Source organism: Ylistrum balloti, unplaced genomic scaffold, assembly GCF_031769215.1.
Source record: "Ylistrum balloti isolate Yb309-2 unplaced genomic scaffold, AGI_CSIRO_Ybal_v1 Utg369858, whole genome shotgun sequence".
In the NCBI taxonomy this organism is placed as follows: Eukaryota; Metazoa; Mollusca; class Bivalvia; order Pectinida; family Pectinidae; genus Ylistrum; species Ylistrum balloti.
The window spans coordinates 429,525-442,062 of NW_026782007.1; the positions used below are offsets into that span (position 1 = coordinate 429,525).

Below are 12,538 nucleotides of genomic sequence, written 5' to 3' on the forward strand. Positions count from 1 at the left end.
GGCAGGTAGCGGAATTAAAGCGTGGTAGGCAGAGCCTTGGGGATGACGCCCGTCCTCGAAAGCCTGTAACTGTTGCAACCCCAGAAATAATTGATAAAGTCCATGATATTGTTATGGCTGACAGTTATAGAGAGATATATAGCCAGTACCATTGGGATATCACACCAAAGAATACATTTCATTCTCACCGAAGATCTTGCAATGAGGAAGCTCTCAGCCCGTAGGGTGACAAGACTTCTGACAGTTGATCAGAAGTACAACAGGCGACTTTGTCGAATGCTAATCTGGGCCTTTTAGTGGCAGATCCTGCTAACCTTTTGCAGAGGTTTGTGACTATGGATGAAACGTGGGTCCATCATTTCACTCTAGAGGCCAAACAACAGTCTGAACAAAGGAAGCACCCTGGTTTATCCCGTCAAAGAAGGCGAAGACTGGTCCATCAGTTGGAAATGTTATGGCCTCGGTTTTTTGTGATGCTGATGGTAGATTATCTGCAAAGGGACAAACAACCAATGGCACATATTACACATCACTTCTTAGGCAGAGAAAACATTAAAATCAAGCGCCGCGGAAAACTCAGTAAAGATATGTTGTTCCACCAGGACAAAGGTCCTGTTCACAAGTCTGTCATTGCCATGGCTGCCATTAACGATTGTGGCTTTGAATTCATTGAACATCCGCCTAATTCGCCTGATATCGCTCAATCAGACTTTCATCTGTTTCCAAAATTGCAAAAAGGCCATTTCTGGTTATCCTCTGCCCCAGGTGAAATTCGCACTGTCGATTTTAATAAGCGATAGTTCGACTTTCACCTGGGCCGATGAAGGGGATTTTGTTTTGAAAAATAATGCAATATGTCCACCAACAGTCAAACCTTTACATATGAGACTCACAACTTATCAATCAGCCCTCGTACAACACCTATATTGGTAAAATACAAATTCAGTTTTCCTCCTTTTTTATTTCCAATTGTTCGGGGCAATAGCCAAGGTCATTTGAAAACGAGGTCTACCGATGCTGGAGGCCACAAAAGCAAGCTTTCATAGTGTCATCACACTGAAATACAATAATCCGGTCACTTTAGTTCATTCCATAAACAGAAACTCGACACAAATTCCAAACCCATGGATCATATGCAGATATGGGACATGGCGGTGTGGAATTCGTGTTAAGTTCCTGTATTCCATTCCATGTTAAGCGAAAGCAAACAGAAGCAGTATGTTTTGAAATATCTCAGTTTGGGGACAGAACTCGGCATCCCGTTCCTCACTTGGCTTGAGGCTCCACACCAAGACCAAATAAGTAAGGACGAGGAAAGAAATTTAGGGAGGCTGACAGGTTCTAAGATAGTTGCCTCATACGATTATACTAGGGCAGTATCTACCATTCCTAGGCCTTAACTGTGACGCTATCGTAGTGTGTTAATATAATCGTTCTGTTCCCCAGGAAATTTATAGCAAATATCTCCAGCTCCACTTTCACAATAGTGGAAGTACATGTAACCGGGCTTCATAATATTATCATTATTATTACTATTACTATTTCAAGTCATTTGAAAAGGCGTGCATCCGGTACTATTTACAGGAAAGATTCTGTAGTTTGAAATCATCAAGTGAGTCATACTGTATATGAAGTGAGGGCAACGCGCGCTTTCTGATACCGCATGTGTGAAAATTCGAAGCGAATGAAGAGAGGATCCAGAAAAAGTAATACTTCAGTAATTTCTCACTGTTTTTAAAGTATATTTATTATTTCAAGTGACGTTTTGACAAATTCTTTCCGAATTACCTGATTGGCGTCTTTCAATTATATTGACTAAAATCAAATATACAAAAATATCAATTTTTTGTCATATCTGCATTCCCCGTTATTAATCAGATACTTGGTTTTAAAGAGAGCAAAAAATGTCTTTTAAATGAAAACCTCAATTTGGATCCATTTTCCAAGATTTCTCGCTTCAATTTCCAACACTGCAAACGGGAGCTTGGTTCCATTTTCCAAGATTTCTCGCTTCAATTTCCAACACTGCAAACGGGAGCTTGGTTCCATTTTCCAAGCGTCGTACATTATATGTGAACCTGAGAGAACATTTGAAGATGGCTTATAAACGATTTTTTTATACATTTTTCTGGTGTTTGAGGACATTTTTTTTTTATATAAAAACCGTTACACGTGTTTTAAGTACATTAAAATGAGCTTCATTGACATCAGCTCATAAACAGAGGAGTGTATTCAAACCGAAAAGTGAGATATAGCTCACTTGAAACTGAAAATCAATGAAAATCCTACTTTGAAGTGGTGGCTGTCACGAAAATCCAAAGTTCTCTTGTCTATATGAAGGTATAAAAGGAAATTGGAAATAACATACTTAGACATATATGTATTGAATATTGAATGAGGGGGGAGGCACTAACAGGATATCGATAATTTGACATTCTGTTGAAATGTCCCCTCCGTTGCGCTTTCAATTTCCGAAACATTTGACAATATTTTTATGTATATAGTATGAATAAGATGAAAAATAACATTTAAAAGTAGCCGCTGTCACATGTGAAACAGAAGCCAGTAAATAAATTCCGTGCATCATACCCGCTTCATTCTCGGTTACAATTGCCATCAACTTTGGAATCATATAACGTAAATTTCTAATCTCTTTTATGTTTCGCAAAGATACGGCGTTCATTACATCTTTCGTGAGACCTCCACTGCCAAAAATTGCAAATTATCTTATAGGGATCATAAGGATTAGGGCCAGACAAACGATGTCCCCTCCGGACCATTTACACGACATAACATACAATGTATTTTCAGGAACGGATGCTGATAGTCGGTACATTAATCATTTAATGGTCAGTCCGTGTCGTTCATGATCAGTGTCCAGGGATGCATCATACTTCCTGTTAAAGTCTGATAAGAAAAAATAAACAGTCCTACTGGCGCCTAAGTGATTTGACCGCAAAATGAAGCTCATTGTTCAAATAAATTACTGCAAAAAGTATATCGATTTTCATTCAGCCACAGGAGTTAGGCGGTATTGTCAATACCACAGTCCATATTATGTGTTGCAATACATTTACAGACCATGTGGTTTGGTATAGCATACAGTGGGCTTTGGAATGGTGTGTCAAGTCCCTGTGCAATTATAGTTAGCCACCATTAAGTCTGTCATTATAATCAAGTCATCGTGTGTATTTCGCCGATCGTTTGTTTCGCGAGGCAGTTGACACAGAATATACAAAAAAATACCATGAAAAATTAAGTAATCGAACTACACGTTTTCCTGTTTACATGTGCATTGTTCACAATGTTGTATATATCGTGTCTACCTGGTTAAAATCCAAAATAGCTGCCCAGTGAAGTGTGACGCTTCACTTTTTCCTTTGTGAGGCTGCCTGGTAACGTGTAAACAAATACGATATTCCCAGTGTAACCTATATACAACATGACAGGTCTTTTACATATTACCTTTATGGTCAAATATTTAGTTTTACAAATGTGTTCTTCAATTAAAAATCTCCTTTACAGCGATATATGATTCTGTGTCGTCTGTATAATGTTAACACAGACTTTACACATTACGAGGACTTGTCAATGATCATATATGTATATACAACGTGAATAACTCTTCATGGACGATCGAGACTGTGACTGTGAGTTTAAAATGGCAAAATAGCAATTAAAAATACACCGACGACTTCTTAATTGAAATAATGTTTCGTCCTTGACATCAATTTTTAGTGATATTAACCTCGTGAAATGAAGACATAACCTTAATGACACATTTCTACAATCGTACTGATAAAATAGAACTTATTTATGTATATGTTAATGAAAATGAAATAAGTTGCACGTTATTGTGTAATCATATATTATAATAGCCAAATCCTTCTGACCAATGCTAGTCATTGGTAGCATCCACATCGACATACAGTCATTAGTCTTGCTGTAGACTAGTGTAGACGCCAGAGCGCTGGTTTTCCCGTGTTCACCAGCGCTGTACGTTACTCTACACCACAAATACATATTGACGGGTGGATTCACCCTGAGTACGACTTACGATATAAAGGGATACCCTATTGTATATAGAGCTCTCACTGTTACCAACGTAAACATGATCTGACAGGGTTCGATCTAAAGAGACCGGTTCATGTCGAGGCTCAGTACTGTAAAGTGTGTAGTAGGGTCATCACACTGTGAAATAGAACGGAGAATTATTTGTGAGCGATCTTTAACAGAAACATGTGATTGATTAAGACGGAATAAGCTTGTGGCATTTTCTGTGATAGACAATGGATGACACGCTAAGTGTTGGGGACATTGTTTGTCTGTATTCATCGGAAAGTTATGGCTTTCTACTGACCACTCAGTCAAGGTAAGTTGTAAGGTAGTTACGTGACTGGTCAGTTCGACCGTTCCTCTAAAACGATATGCAATACTTGGTATGTAGAGGAACATGTGAAAAAAATACGCACGTGCAATAAGATAACACATCCGTACTGCCTCTTAAACAAGTTTTTTCGTCATTAATTTTCTCAATTGAAAGTAAATTTCATATTTTCCTAATTGCAATTAGAATGAAGAACTCATTCATTTTATTCCATATATTGTCATCTGCTTTTGTATGTGAACCGACCTGTTTTTGCATTGGAGAATGGACATAGTAATGGACTATGTCAGTTTCGTCGTAAAGATGTTTCATAAAGATATCGATACACACAAACATGACTGGTCAATGACTTCTGGTATTCGACAGTCAATACATGTGTGACAATTAACAATAGAAAATATGTATAGTATACACTTTACATACATACCTATACATATAAGCATGAAAAGAATGTATCAATATTCACATAGCCTATATAACAAACAAATATCGGTCCTTTATGAAACGTACATATCATGTGTACTTGTTTATTTATTTAGTTATAATAATAAGATGGCCACTTTACATTTAAACACCTCTATATAGCACATGGGTCGTCAGAGTTTGTTCAAATACTCATGTAACTCATATTCATTGTAAATACATATGTGAGTCAAATGAACATCGAAAAGTTTTATTGAAAATATGTATAGAGAATGGACGATCTATTTATTCCTCATTAAGATGGGTATCGCTCGCATGCTGTGCTACGTAGCGGTAAGTTTTGTTACACCACAAACTATATTTACAGATAATTACAGGCTTTTAAATTTGCAAAAAAGGTCGATCTCGCAACGAAATATCCACACGTACTAGCCACGTAGTTACTATATTTAAATAAACGTACCTATTTTAATGTCGTGTGAGATGAAGACATTTAAATTATGTCGATAAAACTTTATTGATAAATAGGTTCATATAATGCAGAATGAGGATTAAATTGCTTTAAATTTCATTATTAAAATATCCGGCACTAATAAGTTAAAACCGTGATTTATCATCCATAAGGCTGTCGTGTCGCTTACACATTTAGGGGTTAGTCTGTGTGAACGGTGTGTAGATAATTCTGTAAGTAACTCCGAACGTTCAATGAAGATAATGAACAACTGCCGACAAAGTATATCATTTACTCTAACTAACGAGGTTATCTTTTTTTGTTTCTTCCTCCAGGTGATTATTTCAGGATAATTAACCTTGAACTACCCATCAGCCAAATTTGAACTACCCATCAGCTTAATTTCAGTTTTTGTCTGAGAAAAGTACATGTATACATGTTTAAGCATAGAACGACTAAAGTTTTACAAACATTTTATTTCTTCATTTTCTTTAAATATAAATATATTTTAAAGTTTTAAAATTATTCCAGTTAATAACAATTCTGTTTTGTGAACCACTATATACAGCAGGGTATACTGATAAGGATATTGAATGGCCCGGATGTATTGGATCGATACAGGTAGTTTACAGGACAGGTATACTTAGCGTATCCCCATTCTCTTGTTGACTTAGTCCAGTCTAGAAGATAACATATCAGAATTATGAAGTACATGACAAAATTATACCGGCAATAACACAGACAATGTTTAGCAATAATATGAAACGTTCCATAGGACCATGCTGAAGTTTTAACGGCCAACCTCCGAAAATGGCATATAGGGCCATGTATTAGCCTTGACGGTCAACCACCCAAAATGTCATATAGGGTCATGTATTAGCCTTGACGGTCAACCACCCAAAATGTCATATAGGGTCATGTATTAGCCTTGACGGTCAACCACCCAAAATGGCATATAGGATCATGTATTAACCTTGACGGTCAACCACCCAAAATTTCATATAGGGTCATGTATTAGCCTTGACGGTCAACCACCCAAAATGGCATATAGGGCCATGTATTAGCCTTGACGGTCAACCACCCAAAATGGCATATAGGGTCATGTATTAGCCTTGACGGTCAACCACCCAAAATGGCATATAGGATCATGTATTAGCCTTGACGGTCAACCACCCAAAATGTCATATAGGGTCATGTATTAGCCTTGACGGTCAACCACCCAAAATGTCATATAGGGTCATGTATTAGCCTTGACGGTCAACCACCCAAAATGTCATATAGGGTCATGTATTAGCCTTGACGGTCAACCACCCAAAATGGCATATAGGATCATGTATTAGCCTTGACGGTCAACCACCCAAAATGGCATATAGGGTCATGTGTTAGCCTTGACGGTCAACCACCCAAAATGTCATATAGGGTCATGTGTTAGCCTTGACGGTCAACCACCCAAAATGGCATATAGGATCATGTATTAGCCTTGACGGTCAACCACCCAAAATGGCATATAGGGTCATGTATTAGCCTTGACGGTCAACCACCCAAAATGTCATATAGGGTCATGTATTAGCCTTGACGGTCAACCACCCAAAATGGCATATAGGATCATGTATTAGCCTTGACGGTCAACCACTCAAAATGTCATATAGGGTCATGTATTAGCCTTGACGGTCAACCACCCAAAATGGCATATAGGATCATGTATTAGCCTTGACGGTCAACCACCCAAAATGGCATATAGGGTCATGTATAAACCTTGACGGTCAACCACTCAAAATGTCATATAGGATCATGTATTAGTCTTGAAGGTCAAACACCCAAAATGGCATATAGGATCATGTATTAGCCTTGACAGTCAACCACCCAAAATGGCATATAGGGTCATGTATTAGCCTTGACAGTCAACCACTCAAAATGTCATATAGGATCATGTATTAGCCTTGACGGTCAACCACCCAAAATGGCATATAGGATCATGTATTAGCCTTGACGGTCAACCACCCAAAATGGCATATAGGGTCATGTATAAACCTTGACGGTCAACCACTCAAAATGTCATATAGGATCATGTATTAGCCTTGACGGTCAACCACCCAAAATGGCATATAGGGTCATGTATTAGCCTTGAAGGTCAACCACCCAAAATGTCATATAGGGTCGTGCGATAGTCTTGAAGGCCAACAACAAAAAATGTCCTGTATGGTCTTGCGATTGTTTTAACTGTCAACTACACAAAATGTCATACCATTTCATACAATAGTCTTAACGATCAAACACACAAATGACAAAGAATGTCATGCAATAGTTTTAAACGGTCAACCTTACATAATATCATATATGTCATGTGATATTATTAACGTTCAACCACACATAATATCATATAGATCACGTGATAGTATTAACGGTCAACCACGCATAATATCATATAGATCACGTGATAGTATTAACGTTCAACCACACATAATATGATATATGTCGTGATATTATTAACGTTCAACCACACATAATATCATATAGATCACGTGATAGTATTAACGGTCAATCACGCATAATATCATATAGATCACGTGATATTATTAACGTTCAGCCACAGAAAATATCATATAGATCATGTGCTAGTCTTAACAGTGAACTGCATTAAGATGTCATACAGTGCTACGCGATGGCCTCAAGGCTGCAGTCGTTCAAAACAAAATTAACCATATCCGGCTTAGATAATGGTGACTGTTAATGCAGACACACAAAAATAGAAAACAGAAATACATAGACGTTATTGACGAGTTCTCACTGGAAACATGAAATTGTATTTATTGTTGACCCAACTAAAAGTATCTCATCATTTCCATATATAGTATACCCACACTTTACGTTATAATTGTTCACTAGCTCGTCTTTTATCATTGTTCGTATTTTCTACGGTACACTACACGTTAATAATTCCCGCGGGATTTGTCACATGCTCTACTAATTGTATTGATTCCTCTGTAATTTGGTCCTTAGGGAACCCTGGGTGCATCTATATTTAAAGAAGACGAATACCTCCAAGCAAAAATAATACAATTACTTGTCTATACAACGTAAACTGCTAACTGCATTTCAAGTTTTATGATTCTATATGTATATTTAACCAAGTAATTGGCGCCATAACGTTTTGTGAGTTTGGATCTAACAACAGCTAAGGCCATGTGGCGACCTTGTCTTTATGACCATGTTATGACGATGACTACAGAGCGATGAGTTGACTAAACAGCTAATTCAAGTGTAGACAGTGGCTACAGAGGGACGAGTTGACTTAACAGTTAAGACACGCGAAGACGACGGCTACAGAGCGATGGGTTGTCCTGACAGCTAAGTCACGTGTAGACAGTGGCTAAAGAGCGGTGAATTGGCTGAACAGCTAAGTCATGCGAACACAATAGCTTTAGAGCGATGAGTTGACCAAACAGCTAAGTCATGCGTGAACAGTGGCTACAGAGGAACAAGATGAATTAAGAGCTAAGTCACGCAAAGACAATGACTACAGAGCGATGAGTTGAGTTAACAGTTAAGTTCCGCTTTGACAGTGGCTACAGAGGGACGAGTTGACTAAACAGTCAGGTTCTTATAAATATGTTGACAATATTCATAGAGAAACGTGACGATAGTGCCTACAACGATGACTTAGATCACGTGACCACAATGTCTTCAGGAGACAGGTTCACTAAACAGCTAAGGTCATATGACCACGAGGCCTACCGAGTTTGGGCAAGCTCAACAAATAAGGTCATATGACGACGAAATCCTGAAAGCTTTGAGACACGATATACGACGATTTCTCTGACTTACAGACTTTATACAAGTGTAACATTGGAAACTTTTACCTCAGTTCATGGACTTGTTCTTGCTTTTTTCTTTGTCATCCAGATAATATTTCAAAGTTACAAGTTACTAAATCAGTACAATCCGTTTTATTGATAATTTATATTGAAAGTGGCATCATTTCCAGACACTTCCTTGTTACTTCATTTCTATGGATAAACGTGTCTCATTTTGTAGTATGCGCGTGTTGTTCAGTCTAGAATGTATGAATGCGTGTTTGATCTGACTAGATCTCCTCCAACGATTGATTGTCGCAGAACAAAACAAGCAACCTTCTCTATGATTGAAATTTAAGTTGACAATAAAACATTTAATCACACAAAGCATTTCTGCTGACTACAGACACTTTTATTCCGATAGCAATGGCACATCAACTGCGGACAGACAAACTAATAGAGTTGTAGTGACAATTCTTTGCGAACATACCCCATTTATCAATGTTTTGTTGACACATCCGGGATGCGGCATTATTTCCGCCTAGACCGGAAGTAAGACAGACGTCATTATTGTTTTACATATTTTGACGGCGTGCATTCGACGCTATCATGAGATTAGTAGGATACGACGCGAGTAAAAACTCAATTCAAACGTTATCAACTTTTAAATACGTTCCCAGCTGATGTATTAGTTTCAAATTTGCAATATTGATGTCGTCGATTATATCATTGTTGAGTTACATGCTCCCTTAAGAACAGTATCGTGAAAGAAAACTAGATATACAATGATAGCGAGGATGTTGACCGATCTCATTATCATTAAACCGACACGCGACATTTTAACAAAATTGGACCGTAACCGTTCTTGGTCTCTCTTGGGTAAAATTTTATAGAATAAAACATACAACATAACCACATTATTCTTCCATCAATAATAAACTCTGAACTATATGTTGAAAATTTTTCAGGAGTTTAAATTTGATAACCTTAAAAAGCTTTCAACACTGTGTGATGTGTTGGTTTTATTATGTGGGGTATGTGCATAACAAGTTTGGATTTGAATATTCTCTTATCAAACTGGTGGGGGTAGAGGTGGAGGGGTCGGGGGCGGATAAATGGACGACCATTAACTACATTATTTAATAGGATTAATAATGTATATAAATAATTTAACAAGTAATGTCATTCATATATACATATTTATATTACATATTGTCTGGAAGATTTCAATATTTCTGAAAAGTTTTTGACGTACCCCTCGAACAAAGTAATTTCTTACTAGGTTAAACTCCAATACAACGGTGTGTAATTTCGCTGTTTACAAAATAAAAAATCGTTATTTTCTGTTAATGGCAATGAATAATGAGTGAAATTGTGATATTCGCAATGAATCAGTTTTGAAAAATTCGACATCTATATTCTGTATTATCTACAAGTAATAACCAGGCCCCACTTGTATAAAGCATCTCAACTTGAGATTTCCTCAAGTCGAGATTTTCCTCAGCTGATATCTCCTTGAAAATATCTTGTATGAAAATTCCTCAAGGAATTTCAGGGCATCCTAGCCGATGACTTCCTCCTGTTCCTTGAGAAAATCTTATACAAGCCGTTTTTGAGGAGATATCAGCTGAGGAAAATCTCGACTTGAGGAAATCTCAAGTTGAGATGTTTTATACAAGTAGGGCCAGGTGTTTGTGGAATACAGCTATGGTGAAAATGTGGGAAACGCTTAATTTGAAAAGTCTTCCAAAAAGATATTGCAAAGGCAGATTTTTATGTCGACAATTTTTTATTGTCGGTTTATAATTTTTTTGATCACGATTTGTGTAAATTTGCGAGGGGTTTCTGGATATTTTATTACTGACGCACTGAGGTTGTTTAAACAGTGTTTAATTTCACCATGACTATCTGATATAGTTAAATCACAGAACGAAAAAAATACTCCGTAACTTTAATAAGTTGGATGGAGATTTGTTTCTGTAAATAGAAGAATGAGGTGTTGGTAAAGTGAGTGATAACTCGCGGATCAACAAGTGTTTGATAAAACTTGTTACATAATTCATGGAAAAGGAATGAAAATCTCAATTCAAGCAATCGGTAACTTTTAAATATCTCAAGTCTATGAAACAGTGGTACGAGTCGAAAATAGAACAAATTAATGTGTCTAAGTCAATTTTAATGTAAACGTAGCTGTCTGTCCGTAGCTTAGGACAAAGTGCCACGTAAATTGTAGGAAAAATCGATAAATTGAGCTAAAGTAGACAATCTGATAGAAACAGCAATAGTATGAGTGAGCGAGACGAACATGAAATATATTATACTGGACAAGGTTTCCATTAACTTTTCAGTATCTGTCACGAGTTTTATTAATGGTGTATATGTAAAACGCTATGGGGTTTGGATACATTGTGAATTGTTGTGTTGTTTTTATAGCCATCATCATCATCATCATCATCATCATGAAATTTAAGCAATCATCGCCGCCGTCGATGCCAATGCCACGTGAACTGCACACACAGAATATGGAAAGAAATATGTTCCCTATGGATCGTTTCACATGATCTGACTTCAAACGTCGAGAAAAAAATACTTGATCTCTCGAGAAGCATACGAAGACAGAAGTCTGAGATTTCATGCACCTCGAGTTATCTTTAAAGACAATTTCAAGCTGATTTCAAAATAATTGATATATTGATACAGTAGATTTTTTTGTTTTAACAAAACTTTATTTTGTGATTTTTACCCTCTATACTTCATACTTAAATACAACACACCAACGAGATCAGTCATTATACTTAGTACTTGCAAATAGGAGAGTTCATTTTAGGAAACAAGTGTTACATATGTATACTGAGAGGAAAACGAAACGCAATTAGGAATTTCAATGTCAACTACGGGAAATAGAAAAGGGTTTTATAATGTAATTATGGTGTAACTGGAAGATAGTTGACCACCCTGTCATCTACGAGAATTTCATTCGTGTACGTTAAGTAAACCTTTCAAATTTGACGTTGATTCAAGAGTACCCCACTCAAAATGAAGTGCGTTCTGAACCCATCAATATCGTGTGTGCCCCCCGCAAGCTGCAGTAACTGCACGAACTCTTTTGTGCATTGAATTGATCGGGGTATTAACTCTCCTCATTGGTATACGATTTCATTCCTCATCCAGCGGCAACTGAGCGACGTTGACTGGAGGATTCGGCCTACGTCTTATCCTTCTGTCCAACTCGTCCCATAAATGTTCTATTGGGGAGAGGCCAGGGCTGCATGGGGGCCAGACTAGGGTGGAGGACATTGTTTGCTGCGAGATAACCATGGTAAACCCTTGCTACATGCGGCCTGCTTTGTCCTGCTGAAACGTCAGTTGACGCTGTTGTACTAGAGGAACAACATGCGGTGCTAGGACTTGATCTCTATAGCGGACGGCCGTGAGATTTCCCTGAATAACGACCAAAGGAGTCTTGATACCATGCGCAATCCC

General features: G+C 37.5%; 1 protein-coding gene across 1 annotated transcript in view; it reads left to right on the forward strand.

The window, feature by feature from the left end:
• The first annotated feature begins 4,289 nt into the window (after nt 1–4,289).
• LOC132545854 (inositol 1,4,5-trisphosphate receptor type 3-like) overlaps nt 4,290–12,538 on the forward strand; it is a 143,107-nt gene continuing 134,858 nt past the window's right edge. The window contains exon 1 of the mRNA XM_060209525.1: nt 4,290–4,372. Within this exon, the coding sequence (XP_060065508.1) occupies nt 4,290–4,372 (83 nt within the window). The remainder of the gene's footprint in view (nt 4,373–12,538) is intronic.